Source organism: Sorex fumeus, unplaced genomic scaffold, assembly GCF_029834395.1.
Source record: "Sorex fumeus unplaced genomic scaffold, SorFum_2.1 ptg000006l, whole genome shotgun sequence".
NCBI lineage: Eukaryota > Metazoa > Chordata > Mammalia > Eulipotyphla > Soricidae > Sorex > Sorex fumeus.
The window spans coordinates 59613830-59637160 of NW_026606063.1; the positions used below are offsets into that span (position 1 = coordinate 59613830).

The window sequence follows — 23331 nt, forward strand, 5'->3', positions numbered from 1 at the left end:
AAAGAAGATTTTTGAGGTAGTAAGAAAGTTTTGTATTTTGATTGCGGCGTCTGCATAAATTAGCACACAAAGAGAAACTTCCTGGGATCATAAGCACATGCACAAGCAAGTAAATGTGAAAGTGATAAAACGTGTAAGGTTCATAACTGTGAATAAAACAAAAATTGCACAAAAATTTCAAGTTTAAGGTCTAGAAATAGTACTGTTATTTCCTTCTTGAATAATGTCTGAATAATGTCTGTACTTATGGAAGGGTGGAGTGACAGCACAGCGGGTAGGGCATTTGCCTTGCACACAACCGACCCGGGTTTGATTCCTCCATCCCTCTTGGAGAGCCCAGCAAGCTACCAAGTGTATCCCACCCTCATGGCAGAGCCTGGCAAGCTCCCTGTGACATATTCGATATGCCAAAAACAGTAACAAGTCTCACAATGGAGACGTTACTGGTGCCCATTCGAGCAAATCGATGAACTATGGGAGGACAGTGCTACAGTGCTACTAATGGAAGGAATTACCTCTAGAAAGAGAGTGCTGGGTACACAGAACCCCTCTTCTATTTTACAGTTCCCTATGATTTCGAATTTTGAAATTCCCTATGATTTTTAAAATAAAAAGATAAGATAAATGAATGGACAAAAGTCCTGAGTATGAGTTTCATCAAAGAAGGCAAAGCACAAGAGCTGATGCTCAACATTTTGTTCTAAAGCAAATAAAAGCCAGAGAACATCCAGAGAATGACTACAGAGTGACAATCTCCAAGTTGTCAAAGGTGGAGAAACTGGAACCCCCAAACACTGCTGGAGGCCAGTCTATATCAAAGTTTGGTTTATCTATGCAAGTTTGACATTTGATTCAATAACGTCACTCCCATATATTTTTCCAATATGAAAATCCTGTTAAGGGGCTGGAGAGATAGCACAGTGGGCAGCTGTTTGCCTTGCATGCAGCCAACCTGGGTTCGATTCCCAGTATCCCATATGGTCCCCTGAGCACCGCCAGGATTAACTCCTGAGTGCAGAGCCAAGAGTAACCCCTGTGCATCGCCGGGTGTGACCCAAAAAGCAAAAAAAAAAAAAGAAGAAAAAGAAAATTCTGTTAGGCCAGAGTCAGTGTGGAGGTAAGGTACTTGCTGGGCTTGTAGCCAACCATAGTTTGATCCCGAGCACAGCTAGGAGTGATCCCTAGGCCAAGGCAGGAATTAGCCCTGAGCACTACTATGTGTGCTACCAAAACAAAAACAAACAAAATTAATCAACAAAGACCTCCATTTCAATTTTCATATAATACTCTTATTTTATGATCAAAAAGTGGAAACAAGCAGAATGTCAACTAATGCCTGGATAAACAAAATGCAACATGTCACAGCAATGGATTACAATGCAGCCAGATGAACAAAGTATTCATACATGTTCTAATAGAGTGGATTCTAAAAAAAAGAAACAGTGCTACCTGAAACAAGTTAGACACAGAGTAGGTATTGTCTGATTCTGGAAATTCCAGAAAAGGTGGAAAATCTATGCAATGACTGCTAAGATTCAGAAAGGAAAGAAATTGACTGAATATCAAATACAAAGGATCTTTCCAGGTGATAGAAATTATGTTAAAACTGGACTGTGATGCTGGGTGAATAACTATTAGAAAAACACTCAACTGCACACTTAAAATATGTCCATTTTACCAGATGAAGGGTTTTTTTTTTAACAAAATTACTTAAGACCACCACTGCTACCAACCCACCCTGTTCTCCTCTCCCCACAAAAAGCAGCCCCAGGTTTTTTTATTTACACAGAATCAATGGGAAATACACTCACCGTAACTGGAGCTGAGACTCTACCAAAAAGCACAAGAACTTCTGCCCACATAAGTCAGATGTTATGAATACCTTAGAGGCTTGTGAATTTTTCTCTCTGCAACAGATAAAGAAACTGTTAGCATTGGTTCAAAAATCTATCATGATACCTGTAAAAGTCTTCAAAAATATTCTGCAAGAAATCTGAAAAGCTACATGGGCCAAGCCCTAACCTGAATTAAAAACACATCAAATTTTTGAGCTCCATGATCTCTAAAACTCCTTTAAGTTCCTTGATTCTGAGCCCAATACATGGCTTTTGGGAGGACTGATTACAATATATTTGTCATCATTAATGGACTTTTTAATCCATATTGTATGTCACCTACTTCAAAATTGAATTCTTCTCCTTTAAAGGCCTTATGGGTCACAATTTATGATTTCTCCAATCTATCCTCTCTCCCTCTCTCAGCTCTACTTCATCCCTTTTTCAAACCCTGTCTCTAATTCCCAATCACTTTTTTTTTTCTAGACTAGGAAATAAGACGGCATTTCTGGGGCCGGCAAGACAGTGCAAAGAACTAGAGTACACAGCTGTAAGACCCTGAGTTCAATCTCCTTCACTGGGTGCCCCAACCCCACCACCACTACCACCCAAGCACCAAGGCTGCTGGGCAGCATCCCCACAATAAAAAAAACAGGTAATTCTGTAAAATAAGGATAGGTAAAGGTAAGGTAAAGGCCCTCCCTTTACCTTAGGGATGTAATTCTGTAAAATAAGGATATGCAATATATTTACCCACCAACAAAGAATTCAAAGACTTATTTTTAACTGCAGTGCCAGAACCAAACCTAGGTTTCCTGAATGCAGCTTTCATTTCACAAACGCGCTCTTACCATTAAGTCACATTCCGGGTCACTAAATGTAGGAATTTTATATTTGAGGGGTGATAAAAGTGAATTCTCCTTCAACTCACAACTCTACTTTCCTTAATCCCTCTGCCCAACCCCCCAGTCTACGACTAGTATTGTTCTATTTCAGAGAAAACAAGCCTGTTAAGCATCTATCAGATAACCATCAACTACTCTCCCAATGACTAGTCTCTCCATCTATGCTCCTTTTTTTCCCCTTGTTCAGTCAATATCCTCTTTCCTGTATTTTCAATGCTTCCATCCTTTCGGATATTCTCTCACATTAAAACAAAAGTCTTGGGGCCCAAGTACAGCAGGTAAGGGAGCTTTCCTTGCACGTGGCTGACCCAGGATCATTTCCCAGCATCATGGATGATGCCTGAGTGTTGAGCCAATAGAAAAACCCTCAGCACCATCAGGTATGCCTCCAAAAACCAAAAGAATAAAAAAAAAATGAATCAAATAAAAAGTCTTGGGCCATAGAGCACAGGTGTTGAAGTGCTTGTCTTGCACTTGGCATACCCCAGTGTGATCCCCAGCATCCCATATGGTGCCCTCAGCACTGCCAGGAGTGATCCCTGAGCACAGAACCAGGGGTAAAACCTAAGCACAGCCAAAAACAAAACAAAAACCTGCTCAATAAACCTAACTCTTAAAATGAGAGACTCTGTAAATGTCCTACAGAAATGGAGTAGCTCTGTGTGCCCATTGCGTGTAAAAAAGTTGCATAATACAAAAAAAGAAAAAGAAAACCATATATATGTGTATATATGTGTGTGCATATATATGTCCAGATATATATATACACATATTTTTATAGTTATGAGAGACTAAACATATAAAGCACTTGCTAAGTTGGTTGGGTATGAAAAAGGTGCTGTTGTTAGATAAAACATGTCCTAACTTTTTAACAGACACAATGAGGTTCTGAGGTCAGAAAATGAAAACTCATTTTCTTTAATATAATGCAACAACAAAATTCTCTCTTACCCAGAGAAGCCCCCTAGCCAGGCCTGTGTCCTCCCCATTCTAAGGCTGACTCCTCAAGATGCACCATCTGTGGATAGGGTGTTTGCTCTGTCTACATTCACCTCTCAGACACACACACACCTCTACCACCCTATCCCACTGTCTGGACATCACCTCACAAGTGCCCTGATAACGCCAACAGTGAACTTGGGGCCAACCAGTACTGCCTGCCTGTCAGCTCACCTCTCAGTTTGCCTCAAAGACTCTTTTCCTCTCTGCCATAATACATATTTTTCTGCTTCTCTCACCTGCTATATTGCGTTTCATCTCTCTATAGTACCTTTGTCTCTTGTTTCTAGGATTTAGTCCCTAGCCCTCTTCTAACTCTATATCACAGATTGTGAGTGTGTGTGTATGTGTGTGTGCGTGTTTTGTTTTGGGGCCACATCAGGCAATGCTCAGGCTTACTCCTCTCTCTGCACTCAGGAATCACTCCTGGTGGGACTGAGGGACCGTATGTGATGCCTGGATCAAGCCCGGGTAAACTGTGTGCAAGGTAAGTGCCCTCCCCACTATACTATTGCCCCGGCCCCACTGACAACTAAATTTGTAACTACCTGGAGGTTATGAATCTCTCAAAGAATCCAATGAATGTTATAAGCCTCTCCCAGGGTCTCTATGAAGACTTATCCATGACTTCTGTACATAGTTCAAAGGGTCACCAGAATCTGATGCTCCTTAAATTTCCATGCACCTCTCTTACCTCAGTCACCACATGGGCACCAACAACAGTCCCACTTCACTGCCCCGCAATTTCCCCATGTTTAGTGACCTATAAGAACCTGTGAGAGAGCCTATCAGAGACAAGAGCCCCAAAGGGCAATCTGTCCCAGCCCACCTCCTTCCCAGTCCTCTTCCTGCCTCTGTGCCCAAAGTGAGATACCTGTAAGTTTCTAATAATACCTACACCCTCATTTTTTTTTTCCTGACTTTTTTAGGTCACACCCAGCGATGTGCAGGGCTGCTCCTAGCTCCACACTCAGGAATCACTCCTGGCAGTGCTCGGGGACTATATGGAATGCCAGGGATTGAACCTGGGTTAACCACGTGCAAGGCAAATTCCCAACCCACTCTACTATCACTCTAGCTGTACATTCACATTTCTAAACTTTCCCTGATTCTCCCTAACTCCTGCACCCTTCCCAACTAATCAACCGGCAAAAACCTATATACCTTTCTAAAGCCCTAAAGTGGATAATACATTCAGTTCACCAGCCTTCAACTTATTTCTGAAGATTACTGACTTAGTGGTCTGTCACTCACAGCACCGAACAATGATTGGCAATGAATGAATGGATGAATTATTAAAGAGAACATAAAAAGAAGGTCACACAGAATAGAGCTGTGTTCCCCAGAAGAAAACAGAGCTGACATTTCCAGCTGATATTCAACTAACATAAAGATAAAACTTAAGAATCAAATGTATAGGGCTGGAGTGATAGATAGTACAGCGGGTAGGGCGTTTGCCTTGCACGCGGCGGACCCGGGTTCGATTCCCAGCATCCCATATGGTTCCCTGAGCACCGCAAGGAGTAATTCCTGAGTGCAGAGCCAGAAGTAGCACCTGTGCATCACCAGGTGTGACCCAAAAAGCAAAAAAAAAAAATAAAAAGTATAAATTTCAAGTTCCCAAATCATATAAATTATTTCCCCATAAAATATCAACATCTGACATCTGAGAGATGTTTCACCATTATGGAAGTAATAGCCAATGAAAAGAGGGTATTTTTCTGATCAATTTAACATGGACTACTAAACCCAGCATGGCCTTAATTTATATCACAGTACTTTTATAAATACTAATAACATGTTATACGAAACAGAAACTTTTAGGCAACAATAATAAGTGCTTCCTACAACTTTTGGCAACATTTTTCTTTGAATATAAAAATACATACTCCAAACCTTGTATTAGTAATCGACTCTGTCCATAAATGATCAATACAAAGTTCAGGAACAATCGGTTCTGTCTCTGGTGCAAGAAAGGAACTATTAGAATTACTACTTGGAGAATGAGATACACTCTGTCTCTTTGGAGACTGATTATGGCTTGAAAGGTTGAATCTCTGCACTCCTGAAAAAGAGTGCACTCCCAAGGCAGGCGAATGGGCACGGCTGCAAAAGAAACAAGACAGAGACTGGGTCAGATTCACAAGCCAAGATGACATAAGACATATTTTAGTGACAACTACCAAAATTCTAAATAGACATTATTTGTGGAATAATCTGTCAAAAATACAACTTTATTTTTAAAGACCAGCTATTAGAAAAGGTTTGCATTATCATACTTTAATAAATTCTAAAGATTTTGTTAGAAATATTTTCCCCGGGGCTGGAGTGATAGCACAGCGGGTAGGGCATTTGCCTTGCACGCAGCCGACCCAGGTTCGATTCCCAGCATCCATATGGTCCCCCAAGCACTGCCAGGATGATTCCTGAGTGTATGAGCCAGGAGTCACCCCTGTGCATCGCCGGGTATGACCCAAAACGCCAAAAAAATAAAATAAAAAAGAAGAAATACTTTTCCCAACACTGAATTAAGTTCATTTTCTGCCTCTGGAAAGGAGTTGCTGACATTATTCAAAAAATGCCTATAACACTTTCAACAGCAGAACCATGATAATGCCTATTTTCCGATTAAAAACAAAGAAAAAAGAAAAGAAAACTGAGTTGAAAACAAAACTTTCAATGTCTTCAATACAGAAGAGAAGGTTTAAAAGGATGTCTTTTCCTTGAGCTATCTTATTTGAAACAAGAAAAACAATCACATTCACATTTAACTCTCACCTTAGAGCTGCCATGTTGGAAATAGAAGGTGATCGTGAGTGTAGACTGGGTGATGAGGCCGAGCGACTCTGGCTGTGAATGGAGGAGTAATTCTGAAAGGGGGACGTAACAGGGGACTCTCCTTTGGAAAGGCTTCTAAGATGTGCCGTGAGGGAGCTGCTGGTGGCCACGTGCTGTGGGGTTCCCCCCTGTTCTGAGAACTTCAAAACAACGTTCTCTTCCTTAAGTCAAAAGGAACAGAAAGAGGAGAAAAGAGAGCAATTAGATTAAAAGGGCCATCTCCAGAGCTGGAGAAATAGTGCAAAAGGCTGCAGCTTGGGTCTTGCAGGCTTGAGGCTCCAAGTTCCACTTGGGACATTGCCTAGTCCCCTGAAGGTCACTAGCTATCACCCCAATGAACCTCCAGCACAACAGGGTGGGGCCATTGTGACCTCTGGCACTGCTTCCCTGAGCAGCACTGCATCACCAGGCCCAAATACTAAGCCATCAGGCCTGCACAACTGGCTAAGTCTTCACCAGGAACAGCCTGAAGATCTCTGAGTACCACTTAAGAGCCTCCCCCAAAACTGTTAATTTGAAAGAAAGGCAGTTTCTTGGTGAAAATGCAGAGGGAGCACCAGTTATGCAATACACAGACAGCATTTTTTGTTTCCTAAGAAGCTCTATTTCACCAATAATAGTTTAAAAATTACTCCCAATCATTGAGAATGGCCGAGCCTCGCAGACTAAGTAGTCACTTGGCGTCCCCCTTACCTCGGTTCGGACTCTACGGAGTGTCCAGACTGAATGCAAACTTTGAACAGTGTCATAGGTCATTATAATGGAAGGGTCGGTACTGAGAAAAACTATTTTCATTGCATGATCTACAACATATTGTACCCGAGATGAACCAAAAAGACCTTAAAGAGAAAAAAAAAGATGATCAGGTATATATAAAACAAAGGACTTCACAAAACTATTCTTAATGAGGTAACTTCTTACAATTCCTAAAGACAAAGAGAAACTAAACCAGTTTTAAAGAAAAAAATCCAATAATATATTACAAACTTACTTGTTCTGTTCTGATTGGTTTTTGGGTTTAGGGTTAAATCTTGGTGGTACTCAGAGATTACTCAGGGCAGTGCTGAAGAGTTGTGCTGATTCCCCCATTATATTCACCAGTTATAAGCAAAAGAAGTCATGACTCCTTCAAAAACTGACATACTAATAAATTGCAATCAACCATTCTGCAAAATTTGATTACAAAATCTGCCTTCTTTGATAACTATTTGAACAGAGCTTCACAAAACACTATTATGCATCTCAGATGACGCATGCAAACTAAATCTCTTCCAAAGGGGTTATAACTTTTTCATAGCATAAGAACTTAACCTTTAAGACCTTATTTGATGGTACTACGTTATGTTTCCCCCTCAGTTTAAATAGTACAAAGCAGTAACATGTCTTGCCCAAGTAGTGAAAGGGACAAAAAGACAGAACAGCATGCAGGGCACATGCCTTGCATACAACTGACCAAGGCTCAATCTCCAGCACCACATACAGTTCCCTGAGCCTCACCAAAGTGATCCCTGAGCAGAACCAGGAGTAAGCCTTGAACACTGCTGGGTATTGCCCAGCTCCTCCCCCTCCAAAGAAAAAATTTATCAGTTAAAATTACTCATAATTCCACCTCAACATAGAGTACAAACATGATATTTTAATTCCAGTTCTTTTTTCATTACTATACAAACATTTTAGGTTTTGATAAAATTAGAATCATACTATACTTAGCTTTATATCTTAAAATCATGGGTAAGCAATTCCTGAAGTCATTAAATAGGCAAAAACATGATCAAAAAATAGCTGAATACCATGTTTTTATATTTAATGCTGATTCAAGTGCCTGCAAGATTTTACCAAAACAGAACCATCAACAAAGTCAAAGAGGAAATAGTTATGACTTTGTGGACCATACTGACTATGACCTTTTTTTCCTACAATCCTTGAAAAAAAAATAAAAGCCTTTGTTCAGAACACTTGAAAAAACAGGCAGTTGGCTACACTGTGCACCTGGGCTCCAGCTTCCCAAAACCTGACACAGATGAAAACATAGGCTGTACGTCAGAATATGTACTTGGAACAGTGTTCTAAAGAAAATGTTGGTTTAGTTCTTTAACTAAACATTCTCAGACTTTAATTCCTCACTATTTATGACATCTATCACGCTTATATATATATATTATGTGTGTGTGTGTGTGTGTGTATATATATATATATATATATACATATGTATATATATATCTCTCACAGAGCCCAGCAAGCTACCGAGAGTATCCCGCCTGCACGGCAGAGCCTGGCAAGCTCCCCATGGCGTATTCGATAGGCCAAAAACTATAACAATAATGGGTCTCATTCCCCTGATACTGAAAGAGCCTAATACAGCAGCGCTGGGAAAGACGAGTAAAGAGAGGCTGCTAAAATATCAGGGTTGGGACAAATGGAGACATTACTGGCACCCACTCGAGTAAATCAATGAATGGGATGATAGTGTTACAGTGATACAGTTATCGTGCTTAATCACATGTGAATGTTTAAAATAAGCACCTCCAGATGTTAAGTTATAAAAGTGTGCACTGAAAAGTTCATTACAAAGCAAAGTGACCTCAAGAAAATTTATTATGAGGGGCTGGAGCGATAGCACAGCAGGTAGGGCGTTTGCCTTGCATGCGGCTGACCCAGGTTCAATTCCCAGCATCCCATATGGTCCTCTGAGCAACACCAGGCGTAATTCCTGAGTGCAGAGCCAGGAGTAACCCCTGTGCATCACCAGGTGTGACCCCCCCCCCAAAAAAAATTTATTATGAAGTAAACGAGCATCTAGAAATATCTGCGGAACATACTAAACACTAAAGATAACATTTTTTTAAAACTTTTCTTAGGAAGCTATTTTATTATGAACAGGAAAAAATGAAGTATTTACAAGGTATGGGCTCAAGCCACTACAGTTTTCCTTTTAAAAAACAATTGCGGGGGGCTGGAGCAATAGCAGAGCGGGTAGCGCATTTGCCTTGCACGCGGCAGACCCGGGTTCGATTCCCAGCATCCCATATGGTCCCCTGAGCATCGCCAGGAGTAATTCCTGAGTGCAGAGCCAGGAATAACCCCTGTGCATCACTGGGTGTGACCCAAAAAAACAAAAACAAAAAACCCAATTGGGGGCCTGAGCGATAGCACAGTAGGTAGGGCATTTGCTCTGCAGGTAGCAAACCCAGATTCAATCCCCGGCACTCCCTATGATCCCCTGAACACTACCAGGAGTAATTTATGAGTGCAGAGCCATGAGTAACTCCTGTGCAATGCCAGTGTGGCCAAAAAAAAAATTAAATTCAGCTAAACTACTATTCATTTATTACTAAATGAAGTAGAGTCAGGATTTTTCCTAAGATTAACTCTGAAAAACAACTATTGTGAAATTCAGTGTCTTATTTAATATATAAATTATGCTGTAAAACACAATATATTGTGATAAAAGTCAAATTTTCATAAACTCCCTAATTTCCTGCTCCCTCCAAACTCAAGAGAAAGCATCATTGAAAAAATGATTAAAAAACAAAACGAAAGAAACCACTTACTTCCAGATTTACACACAAGTGGGGTTATTTCATCTAATGGATGCAGCATGCTGAACATAGTAGGTAAAGGTTCTCTAGGGAAAACAAATAATCATAAGATAACTTCATATGTGTACAGATTCGGTACTTTCCTTTACAAAGAGAAACCTTCTGCAGAATAACAAGCAACTAGAATCCAACCATCTCAAAAAGAAACCCTCTAAACTTAGAAACTGCTTTTCACAACCACCATCTATTTTAATCCTAAGAAGATCTCATCATATGTGGGGTGATTCTATGAATATATACACAGCCAGAAATCAGTACAGTCAAGGGATTATCTATAAAAGCAGTTGTCACACAGAATGAATGTAGTAAAGTCATCCTTTCATACTGTTTTAAATGCTTAATATTGGGGCCGGAGTGATAGTACAGCAGGTAGGGCATTTGTCTTGCACGCAGCTGACCTGGGTTCCATCCCTGGCATTCCATATGCTTCCCGGAGCACTGCCAGGAGTGATTCCTGAGTGCAGAACCAGGAGTAACCCCTGAGCATGGCTGAGTGTGGCCCAAAAAAAGGCCAATAAAAAATAAACACTTAGTGTTTTCACTGCATGTATTTTCACTGCATAATCTACAACATATTGCAGGTACTAGAGCAATCACACAGTAGGCAGGGCACCTGCCTTGCAAGCAACCACACTTGTGTTTAATCCCCAGCATTCCATATGGTGCCCTGATATGACAGGACTAATGCCTGAATGCAGAGCCAGGAATACGTACTGAACACCACCAGGTATGGCCCAACGCCCACCCCAACCCCCCCAAAATAATCACAAATCTTTAAAAAAAAAAATTTTAATGCTCACTGAGAGTGTACCTATAGAAGCTAAGAAGAAAAGCTAATTTCCTATATCAATTTACAAAGGCATGCACTTTTAAAATAAAAACATCTCAAGATGGCTATGTATTTTTTAAGGAATGCTGAAAGGAAAGACACAGGCCATCTATCTAATATAAAAAGAAATTAAATTATTGGCCTGATGCAATAGAACAATTTGTTGGACACTGCCTTCTATGAGGCGGGCCCAGATTCAATTCCCCAGCATCCCATACGGTTCCCCCAAGCCCACCAGAAGTGATCCCTGAGCACAGAACCAGGAGTAAGCTCGGAGTACAGCTGGGTGTAGTTCAGAAACAAGAAACAAGCAAAAACAAGCAGAAAACTTAGTATGTGCTGCATAAACCACACTATGATATATGCGCTATATGCTTTTGCCCATCAGTGAACTCTCAAATTATTGACGCATCTAGGTAACCATACCACCAATAAGTAATGACAGTATCAATGTAATAGATAAGGAAATTAAAGCTAATTAAAAAAAACTAATGATCTGTTCAAAGTAGCATATAAAAAATGGCAGAACTAAGAATTGAGTCTTTTCAATGAGCTTATTAAATTTTACCACTCATGGGGGAAAGCTGCAAAGCACCAAGAGAAGTCGAACTCTAAAGTGCATAAAAATGAGTTGAGAGAAAATGCTGGCATCCATGCTGTTAGAACCATCTCATAGAGTACAACCATCTCAGACTTCTAGGTAAAAAATTTAAGTAAGCAACCAATACCTAAAAGCCCAAACAATAACAGCCTGAGTATTATTTATTCAAATAAAGTGAGTACCTGGGTGGACCTGGCGGTACATCATGTGAAGAAGTGCTTCGTTCAAACAATAATCCATATTTGGTGGGCCAAACATTTGCAACCTATTAGATAAAATGACAGGAAAACATAAAAGTAAAATAAACACAGTTTTAAGAAACATTAGAAGGCATTAGAATTTTTCCACTTTAGTAAGAGTAAATTTTTTTTTCCACTTTCCAAAGTAACATGATCATTCATTATGATTTGTCCTCAAGCAATAAGCAAGTCTAAAACAAATTAAATCTAAGGGATCGAGAGTTCAATCTGAACTAATATAAGTCTGAAAGGACAATATGATAAAATTTTAGCAGCAGCACTAGGCATAAAAAACAATAGTAAAACTCAAGGTTTCAAAGGTTTTATTATTATTTAACCTGAAATAAAAACTACCTAAAGATTTTATATTCATTTCATTAAATGAGTTTTAATATAAAGAATGGACATATGGTAAGTCACTACTGCTGTAAAAATTTAGCTGAACTGAGTGAAAGTACTGAGTTGGAGAGACAGTACAGCAGGTCAGATGCTTTCCTTGCACACGGCCAACCTGGTTTCCATCCTGGCAACCCATATGATCCCTCCTAACCAGTAAGAACTGATCCCTGAGTGCAAGCATAACCAGGAGTGAGTACCCTGAGCACCACAAGGTGTGGCCCCAAAGCAAAACAAAACAAAACGTATTGTTCTTGATAATTAGAAAACATGAAAGTGGCAGTATTTCTGAAATCAATTATATGTTCCAACAAAATACAAGAAACATTAAAGCACTTAAATTTACCTGAAAAGGCAAAGAAGCTATGTAATCTTTTCCTTCTACGCTATGCATATTAATACACGAACTTTGCAATATACATATGCATTTTTCTACTTCATCACTACCTGGAAAGACAGGGTACAACAAGACAAACATTTCTCAAAAACAAAAAACAAACACAAACTGCAATTTCTAATTTCATAAATTCTTCAACATACAATATTAGGAGACCAATTAACCACTACTTTTAGTGTCTACTTATTTTAAATTAAAAAGTAATAAAAATAAACGTTTAGAATTATAGGACAAAATACATTTTCAAAAAGAAACTTACTATAGGCATTTTCAGACTTATCCTCTGATATAATGAAGTCACACCACAATGCCTAAAATTGAAACAAAATGCTTAGCAAAGAAAATTATATCGAAATAACCTATTTAATAGTATATAAGTAATGACGCTACATACTAGATTATTAGACCATATAACAGACTAGTTAATGGAAAACATAAGATGCTCTATTTGCAAATGAATTTTATGGACAGAGAAAGAACGAAGAGAAAAAAAAAATCACAAAACCTACTAGATCAAAAAGGCCTTGAAGCAAAAGTGAACTCAAATTGTGGTTCAACCAATTAAATCCTGTATCCTATGCAAAGCAAAATATTATCAAAATAGCTGAAAATTGCTGAGCTGTTCTATAATCTTACCAAAGGCCCACTTAATGATTTTATATATGCTTTCTGAAGAATAACCTTTATAATATATATAATATATATATAATAATACTTCCCCTTCTTTCCTTTAATAGGGGGCACTAAAATGAATATGCAGGCTGCAGGTACGGCGGGGGGAGGTTCTAGTTTGTGGGGTGGTAGAGAGGTGGAGGAGGCAGGCAGTGCTGAGTACTGACCTCAGGAGTGACCTTGGATTGCTTGCACCTTTTCAGAGTGCTGCTCTGAATACCAATTTATCTCTTTGAGTCGCTGCTTCCAATTCTTTTTGTGGAAATAACTACCTTTGAGTAGAACTGCTGGATTATCTGGTAATCCTATGTCTGACTCTTTGAGGAATCGAAGTTTTTTTCACCATGTACTTTCAAACGTTCCCATCAACTATGCAGAGTTCCAGTTCTTCAACATCCCCACCAACACAAGTTGCTTCTCATTTTGCTAATAATCTAATAGGTAGAGACTAATAATGACTGTGGTTTTGATTTGCATATGATTGATTCACACATCTTTTCATGTATTGCCTGCCTGCTATCTTTAGAGAAATTCCAAATATTCAAGTCCTTTGCCCATGACTGAACTGACTGTTGTCACTGCATTACAGATTTGTAGACGTTTTCATGACATTTTAGGAAATGAAAATTTAAAAGAAAAATAAGCATCAATGCTATACTCCTATATAGAATGTCCAACTCTACACTGTACCTACTGTCACTGTCACTGTCCTCCCGTTGTTCATTGATTTGCTGGAGCGGGCCCAGTAACATTGTGAGACTTGTTGTTACTGTGTTTGGCATATCGAATACTTCACAGGTAGCTTGCCAGGCTTCACCATGCGGGTGAGATACTCTCGGTAGCTTGCCAGGCTCTCCAAGAGGGGCACAGGAATCAAACTCGGGTCGGCTCAGTCAGCTGTGTGCAAGGCAAACACCCTATCCGCTGTGCTATCACTCCAGTCCTACAATAATCTCAATTTCCTTTTAAGAAAACCCAAACTCAGACAGCTGCTTCCATGCCCAAGAGTTCGTATCTCACAAAAGGAGAAAACCCTGTGGATGACTCCAAATGACCATGGCTACCTATAACTTGGTGAACGAATGACTAGGTGCCTTAGAGACATCAAATGGGATATAGGCGCCGTTCTTTAGAATGCAAGTACTGTGATCTTGGAATTATAAATTTTAAAAAAAAATTTTTTTAATAAAAAAAAACAACAATGAGCAGCTCCTAGACCAGCAGGCAATAGCCTTTATAGCATGGGTGTAACACAGAGGCAGAACTGTCAGCTCATTATCTCACCCAGGTGGCCACAGGGCAGCCCCATGAAGGCTCCAGCTATTCTTCAGGAAAGGACTGCCAGATGGTCCTGAAGCCTGTGGACTGAGCTTGCCTCAAGCTCAGAACCTGTGAGCAGATGCTGGAAAGATAGATCACAGATGCAGGCCAAGAATTTGCTGTCCCCCCCCCTTTACCCCAGGACAGAACCTGGAGACCTGTACAATGGGGAGTAGGGGCCACCATGTCCATCCCAGCTGGTCAGAGAATATGAAGACAAAAAAACAAAAGGTGGGGATGGGAAACAAAGACCAAGCTACCCAAAACTTAAAAGAGGACATGAGGAACTGGAAAGGGAGAGAAGAAGGGAAGGAGAGAGAGGGAAAGACAGGGAGAGAGAAGGAGGGAGGGAGAAGGAGAGAGAGAGGGAGAGAGGGGAAGGGGAAGGGGGGGGAGAGAGAGAGAGAGAGAGAGAGAGGTGTCTGCCATAGAGGAATATGAGAGGGGTTGGAGTGGGGCAACAGGAGGAAAACGGAGGATGTTGGTGGTGAGAAACGTACACAAGTGTTGGAACATTGTATGAATAAAATCAAATCATTAACTTCGCAACTGTGTATCTTAGTGATTCAATTTTTTGATTAAATTAAAAAATTAAGACAACGACAGCAAGTAGGTTTTCTCCTCTCTCCAACATTTACTATAAACCCAATATTTACTTTTGCAATTATATCATGTGTTCAAATACGCTTGTAACTTTACTACCCTATAAACGTTATAAAAAGCAAACTGAATTCCTCGAAAACAGCCTTTTAAAGAGTATCATAAAATTGGTAAAGGGTAAGATAATAACGTAATGAAATTTTAATTTTCCTACCATTATCTTTACTACATGCTAAAATGTACACTCAGCTGCTGGGAGCATTATACTATGTTATCGTATTTGCTCAATTCTTAAAACTTCTCTTAGATGCTTTTTAAAAAAGACAAAAGGGGTAAGGAACCAGAGCAATAATACTATGGGCACGGCGCATACCTCACATGCAAGCAATCTGGGTTCTATTCCCAGCAACTCATGGTCCCCTGAGCCTCGCCAGGACTGTTCCCTGAGTGCAGTCAGGAGTAAGTCCTGAGAACTGCTGGGTATAGCATCCAGCCCCTCCATCCCTCCAAAAAAAAAAAAAAAGTGTTAATCAAATGCTAAAATGTAAATGAACTCACCTGTTGAACAGGACTGTCAACTGTGAATGCTTTATACACCGCCAATGCCTGGCTTTTACTTCCTTTGCTCCAGATCACCATATTTCCAGCCACATAGAGTTCTTCATCATAATCCACTTCTTCTCCAATTTCGCTTACACCTTTCCTTAACTGCCAGCTTTCCTTAAAAATTAATGCATGTAAATCATGTTCACTCTTTTTCCCTTTTTTGTTTTTAATAGTGTGGAACAAGATACGCTCATTAAATTGACCATCTAGACACAAGTAAGCTGCTCTCTTTTTACCTAGAAAGTAAGACTCCATCTAAATCTAAATGCTAGAATGTTTGATGGCACTGATGAAAAAGTGAGATCGGTGGGTACATATATTGTATCTCTTAAAAAATTTCATAAATATGAAGTTACTCAAGAATTCTATGTATATTAAATGTTGCCTATTATACAGCTCTATCATTCTACCTTAACTAGCAATCAAAAAAAAAATGAAACCAACATGCTTGGAGGGACTAAAACTGAACATATGTGTAAAACATCAATAAGGCGGTGGTGGGTGCCTAAATAAAATTAAAAATATTAAAATTTTAATTTAAATAAAAAGAACTACTACCTTACCTACTTAGGTGAAATCTTTTCTCCCTTGCTACCATTTAAGCTTTTGCAAAAGAAACCGTTTTTTTTATTGGATCACTATGAACTGCAAAGTTATTCCTGACTGAGCTGTATGTATACATTTTTTTCTTTTAGGAACCCATTTCTAATTCTACCATATAATCAATAAACAATATGAATTCTGAATTCAAGTCCCTAAGCATTAAGTGATGAGACAGAAAAACAGACCATAATCAAAGTTTTGAACTTAACTCTCATCAGAGGCTAGGTAACATCCAAGTAAACTATTATGAAGTTATAGTAAAATTAAGTTATTATTTTCACCTCGACTTACACTACCCAAGTTCAATCTTAACCTCAAGCCCAGAATTATAACCACTTTGACTTCTTGGCTACATCTGGGTAAATCTCAGTCATAAGTAGACCACTATTGCATGACTATGCACTTCAGAAAAAGGAACAGTGAACTTAATAGAACCTTTTGTTTCTCATGGATTGTAACCTCCTGTAGGGATCCCACCAAACCAGCAGCACCATCAGACGACCATAATTCAGAGGCTGGCTGCAGCTGGCGAAGTTGAAGGTTCAAAGCATTAGGGTGGTGCTTGCAGTGGTCTCGACCAAAAGGAACAAATTCCTGCAAATCCCTGGCTGCAATCATTGTTGCCCTTTCTTCATAGAAGTTCGACATGGGTTCCAAATATCAACATTATTTCTGTAAAAAATCAAAATACACTCTGATCAGCTTCAAGTGTCAAACAGAAAATACCATAGAAGTTTATAGATGAGTCATTAATCCTTAGAGAAATGTAAAATAATTCTTATGTTATAAAAGTCACTGTCACTGTTCTCCTGTCGTTCATCGATTTACTCGAGCTGGCCCAGGAACACTGTGAGACTCATTACTGTGTTTGGCATATCGAATACATCACAGGTAGCTTGTCAGGCGTTGCCGTGCGGGTAAGATACTCTCAGTAGCTTGCCGGGCTCTCCAAGAGGGGGGCTCTCCGAGAAGAACTGAAATAGGGTCAGCCAGGTCGACCACAAGCAAGGCAAACGCCAATCTGACACAAAGGTAATTAAGTTACTATAGTTTACTTGCAGACCATATAATAGACATTTATCACTGAACGGAAACAAGCATGTAAGTCCCACATTATCTATCCTATAAGTTTCCTTCTACTATACTAATTTTTCCTTGCTTCACACATGAAGTATTTTAGTCTAGTTGTATTTTTTTATTCCATGTTTCTCAGCTTTTAAAATCATTTCTGGGACTGGAGAGACAGTATAGTGGGTTGGGCACTTGCTTTGCACACAGCCAACTCGGGTTCAGGACCCTTCACTAAGCATGGTCCCTTGAGCCCACCTGAAGTAATCCCTAGCACAGAGCCAGGAGTAAGTCCTGAGCTTTCGACCAGGTATGGCAAAAAAATATATATATATATATATTATATTATAGAGAGAGAGAGGGCTGGAGCGATAGCACAGCGGTAGGGCATTTGCCTTACAAGAGGCCAACATGGCCGACCCGAGTTCGATTCCTCCGCCCCTCTCAGAGAGCCCGTTACGTTAAATTGATAAGCTACAGAGAGTATCTCACCCACACAGCAGAGCCTGGCAAGCTCCCCGTGACGTATTCAATATGCCAAACACAGTAACAAGTCTCATGATGGAGACGTTACTGGGCCCGCTTGAGCAAATCGATGAACAACGGGAGGACCCTGATACCGTGATATATATATATAGGAAAAAAATCATTTCTATTAAAATGCTGGATGCTTATTTGAAAAACACACCTAAAGGATTAGTTGTATAATGAAGCAAACAATAAAATACATTATTACTTCTAGGCCACAGAGAGTAAAACTAGTGCTCAGAGTTGACTTATCCAAAAAAATTTAACAAAGTATCAAATATCAGCAGTAGTTCTATAGTCAGTTCAATTTTGGTTCCAAATCCAAGGAACTAAGGAATAAATAACTCTGGTCATGAATAATCAAAACTTGTAGCAAAGAATCCTAATTTCAATGGACAGATTGGTTTGTCACTATGTTACTACAAAGATGTGTGGGCATAAATATTTCTTCTTCTAATACACGGACAGTAAAACTCTCATACTGTGTAACATATAAGATGAACATCAGTTGTCTCCAAAGCAACATGCACATTTAAAAGTGGATTTTGGAGGGAGGGTCAGAAGGCTGCAGCCCATGCTTGCTCACAGGGAGCTCAGTTGCAGTCCAGACATGACATGGGCCTCCTGAGCAACATTTGAGGCAACCACCAGGAACTCACCTGCCCCCTACATACTGAGCCAGAGGTAGCATTTGAGCTGGGCTGGATGTTGTCAAAAAAAGAAAATCAAGTAAGTTTCATGGTATCACATTTAAGCTGAAATCAAGGTGTCTGCTTACATTAGGGTTCAGCACTATAAATAACCTATAGGATGTTTGTAACAGCACTTTTATAAAGTATTGGACTGAATTTGACTTAAGATTTCTTTGGATGCAGTCTTCTCTCCCGGGTTTTTTTGTTTGGTTTTTACTCCATTTGTAACTTAAAACCCAGACAATTCTGAAGCAACTCCTCTAGAATTGCCTGATTCTGTAGTAAATAAACTGCTATTCCTGAAATAACAATCTCTCAGCCATGACACCTTCTTTTTCCTCCTGCTAAGTTCGTAACTGAAAACACTTGGATTTGGAACATGCTTAAAATACTGCCTTATGAAATTCACCAGGAAACAAAACCCCGTTGATAGTCGTCTATTCCAGCCAACTCTATTCCATTCCTCCAAGATAGCGAAGATTAAAAGAACTGACTTGGGGGCTGGAGCAATAGCACAGCGGGTAGGGCGTTTGCCTTGCACGCAGCCAACCGCGGTTCAATTCCCAGCATCCCATTTGGTCCCCTGAGCACCGCCAGGGGTAATTCCTGAGTGCAGAGCCAGGAGCAACCCTTGTGCACCGCCGGGCATGACCCAAAAAACTAAATAAAAAATTTTAAAAATTAATTGACTTTATTCCACCAACTGTACAATTCTGAAATGTTAGTCTATTAAAAGCGGAACAGCCTAAGAGTTATCAATAACAGAATTAGTTCAGAGGAGTCTCTTTCTGTACTGATGATGGCCACATAGTTAAAATTTTTACAGTGGCCCACATTTCATGTTTTTATTAGAGCTTACACGGAGGGATATTTAATAGCACTATGTTACGTTAAAATGATATGCGTTTTAAATATAAAATTTTTACAGTGGCCCACATTTCATGTTTTTATTAGAGCTTACACGGAGGGATATTTAATAGCACTACGTTACGTTAAATTGATATGCGTTTTAAATAAAGGTCTCAACACTGTTTTTTGTCTGCTTCGTTTTTGGTTCTGGAGTCACATCTGACGATGCTCGGGGTTTACTCCTGGCTCTGTCCTCAGGCCGGGCTTGGGAGACCCTAGAGGATGCCAGGGATCCAATCTGATCGACCGCGTGCAAAGCAAGTGCCTCCCCCACTGAGCTCTCTCTCCCGCCCCTAGAGTCAGCGTCACTTTAGGAGGACCCTGCGGTGACCACAAAACTGCTCGCAGAGGAGACCGCACGCAACACGCAGACAACACGTGTGTGGACTCCGCCAAGCAGAGGTTCCGGAGCCCCGTTACGGTTCGGCCAATACCAACAGGCCAACAGCGCGGGCTTCCAAAGAAAGAGTGTCCTGTCCACGGACTAAGGAAGGGTCCGCTCGAGACGCCGAGGCTGCACCCGCAGCACCGCGTCCAGCTCGGGAAAGCTGCACCGGGACTTGCACCCGTAACCCGGGCCCACAAGCCCGAGGCTCCCGACGGCGCTCAGGGCCCGCGGCCCGGCCACCTGCCTCTCCGGGTGCCCGGCCGCGCACCGGCCCCGAGGTGGACGCGAGACCAGAACCCGCGACCCAACACACGGGGCTGCGGGCCCCAAGCCGCACCTGTGTAACTCGGGACGCGTCGAGACGCGGCGAGCCCCGGCTGCTCCCGGAGGCGCGGGGGCCGAGGGGGCCCGAGGGCAGCGAGGGGGTCGGTCGCGGGAACTCCTCGGCCGCTGCACCTTCTCATTCCCTCTTCCTCCCCTTTCCGGAGGAAGAACGGGCGGCAGCCACGGGCTCGACGGCTCACAGCAGGCGGGAGTGCGGGCGAGCCACCCAGGTGAGGCGTTCAAATGGACGCGTCCATCTTGACTTTCCCGTCCTGCCCCGCGCCGGGACCGGGCGGGGCCGAGCGGGGGCGGGGCCAAGTCCTGGCGCCTGCGCAGAGGCGGGAAGGACGCCGGACGCGGGGACCCGCGCTCTCTGCGGTGTCCTGGGGTTCCCTGCACCGGGTTTCCCTGCTCGGCGCAGAGCCCGGGAGCCGGACCACCCTCTCCGTTGGGGTCTGCGAGCGTCCTCCCCCATTCCTGCACCGCCGCCTAACCCGGAATGGGGAGTCTCTGTGGGTCTACTCCCTCCCGCAGGGCTGTTGTTGCTTGCTGCTTCCTTTCACCTTTCCTGGATTCTGTTTCTGGGACAAAAGCTTTCACCAGATTTGCCCCCGGCTGTCTGAGCCAGGCACCTTTATTTCTTTGTTTCTTTATTTCTTTTTATGTCTTCTTTCTTTCTTTTCTTCTTTTCTTCTTTCTTTTATCAGTACCAGGGATCAAACTCAAGACCTCACACATGCAGAGCAAATGCTGTATCAGTGAGCTCTATTCTAGGTCCTCATTCATTGCGCTTCTTGTTGCCCAGCCTGAAAGTGATCATTCACTGCATGCTTTCCTCCTCAAAGGGAAGGACATCATTGAACTATGTCAGCTAAGAGTCGGGGAAATCTAATTCATTTCTAAATGAACTCTCCAACCAATCTTCTCAATTTAAGTCACCTCTGTGTTCATACTTTGATCGAGGAGCACCAAATGCTCTAGCATTTTATTTCGGGATCACTGTATTACTGTCCTCCCGTTGTTCATCGATTTGCTCGAGCGGGCCCAGTAACGTCTCCATTGGAGACTTTGTTGTTACTGTGTTTGGCATATCGAATACATCACGGGTAGCTTGCCATACCAACTAAGTGACATCAGTGTCAATGTTGACTGTGATCACCTGGCTACGGGTGTATTTGTAATGCTTCTCTGCTTTATTTTTGCCTTCCCCCTTTCTCCTACTGTACTCTTGGAACAAAGGCAGTATGTTCTCCTTTCAGGAGTAGAGCCAACTGATTTTTCCCCAGTGAAGTTGCAAAAACAGTTCAATGAAAAGAAGAAACTTTTTAACAATTGTGCTAAAAATAAAATTGGCTAGCCATCTGCAAAAAGCAAACAAGATCTCCTTGAGCCTTGATCCATACCTCACACTGCTAAGTCAACATTGATCAAATGCTGAGATGATAAAGTGAAACTATCAAATACATTTAGAAGAAACCATAGGTATAATTGTTGTGATCTTAGAGTAAGTCAATATTTTGTTGTAATTTTTGAGTGGGCTGGAGCGATAGCACAGCGGGTAGGGCGTTCGCCTTACAAGCGGCAAACATGGCCGACCCGAGTTCGATTCCTCCGCCCCTCTTGGAGAGCCCGGCAAGCTACCGAGAGTATTTGATATGCCAGACACAGTAACAACAAAGTCTCCAATGGAGACGTTACTGGGCCCGCTTCAGCAAATCGACGATGGGAGGGCCTTTACCTTTACCTTTACCTTTGAGTGATGCTCAGGGGCTACTCTTGGCTCTGCACTCAAAATTACTCCTGGTGGGCTGATGGAGCTAAAGGTACCATATCAAATGCCAGGGATCAAACCTGAGTCTGCTGCATGCAGGGCAAGAACCCTCCCTACCCACTGTACTATCTCTCCAGCCTAATAAGCAATAATTTCTTAAAAGCAGCACCAAAGCTCAAGCAAGGGGAAAACAAATGATAAACTGGACTTTATTATTAAAATCTTATACTGGTTTGGGGGAAGGGTGCAGAGAGAATACAGCAGGTTAAGGCACTTGCCTTGCATGCTGCTGACTTGGGTTTGATCCCCAGCATTCATATAGTTCCTGATCCTCACCAGGAGTGATCCATGAGTGCAGAGACAGAGGTAAGCCCTGAACACTGCTGGGTGTGGCTCCAAATTAAAAAAATAAGTAATTATGATTTTGTTCTTCGAAGGATGCTAATCAAGAAAGTGCAAAAGCAGTTCATAGAATGGGAGGAAATGGTTCAAATATTAATTCTGATAAGAGTCTGGGTTCTCTAGAATATTTAAAAAAACTCTGACAATATGAAAGGACAAATGGGGAAAGGACTTGATTTTTTTAGAAATAAAGATTTTCTAATATTTTTTATTGAGCTGGAGACATAGTTCAGCAGGTAGGGTGCTTGCCTTCTACAAGGTCGACCCAGGTCTGATCCCTAGCACCCCAGATGGTCTCCCAAACCCTTCCAGGAATGATTCCTAGCACAGAACCAGGAGTAAGCCATGAGCACCACTGGGTGCGATGCAAAAACAAAACAAAAACTTAAAACTAAGAAATGAGCACAATATTAAATAGACATTTCTCAAGAGAAGGTAAACAAATGGCAAAAAAAAAAAAACTTGAAGAGTTGATTAATTTCCAGGGAAATAAATGCAAAGCAAAACCACAATGTGTATGATGATGAGAATGTAGAAATATTGGACCCCTCAGATATTACTGGTAGGAATGTGCAAAACTATATGGTCATTTGGTGTAACCATTTGGCAAATCCTAAAAAAGGTTAAACCTGGGGCCTGAGTTAGTGTATAGTGGGTAAGGTGCTTGACCTGAATGTGGCTGAACTGGGTTCAATCCCTGGCACCCTATATGGTCCCCTGAGCCAGCGAAGAGTGATCCCTGAACTCAGAACCAGAGGTAAGTCTTCAACAATGCAGGGTGTGACCCCACCCCTTTTAAAAATGTTAAAC

The 23331-nt window shown here is 41.3% G+C and overlaps 1 protein-coding gene and 1 pseudogene across 2 annotated transcripts in view; one reads left to right on the forward strand and one right to left on the reverse strand.

Annotated features, from left to right (window-relative positions):
- ANAPC1 (anaphase promoting complex subunit 1) overlaps positions 1-20622 on the reverse strand; it is an 83016-nt gene extending 62394 nt beyond the window's left edge. The window contains exons 1-11 of one of the 2 annotated variants that reach the window (XM_056128790.1): positions 20362-20622; positions 16875-17111; positions 15789-15950; positions 12898-12949; positions 12588-12688; positions 11789-11871; positions 10129-10202; positions 7271-7416; positions 6518-6738; positions 5636-5845; positions 1812-1907 (exon numbers count right to left, since the gene is read on the reverse strand). In XM_056128790.1, the coding sequence (XP_055984765.1) occupies positions 1812-1907; positions 5636-5845; positions 6518-6738; positions 7271-7416; positions 10129-10202; positions 11789-11871; positions 12588-12688; positions 12898-12949; positions 15789-15950; positions 16875-17087 (1358 nt within the window). In that variant the 5' untranslated portion in view covers positions 17088-17111; positions 20362-20622. Of the gene's footprint in view, positions 1-1811; positions 1908-5635; positions 5846-6517; positions 6739-7270; positions 7417-10128; positions 10203-11788; positions 11872-12587; positions 12689-12897; positions 12950-15788; positions 15951-16874; positions 17112-20361 lie in introns of those variants that run through there. The other variant, XM_056128800.1, reaches the window with a different exon arrangement.
- Positions 14367-14724, forward strand: LOC130033980 (mediator of RNA polymerase II transcription subunit 11-like; annotated as a pseudogene).
- Positions 20623-23331: the final 2709 nt, after the last annotated feature.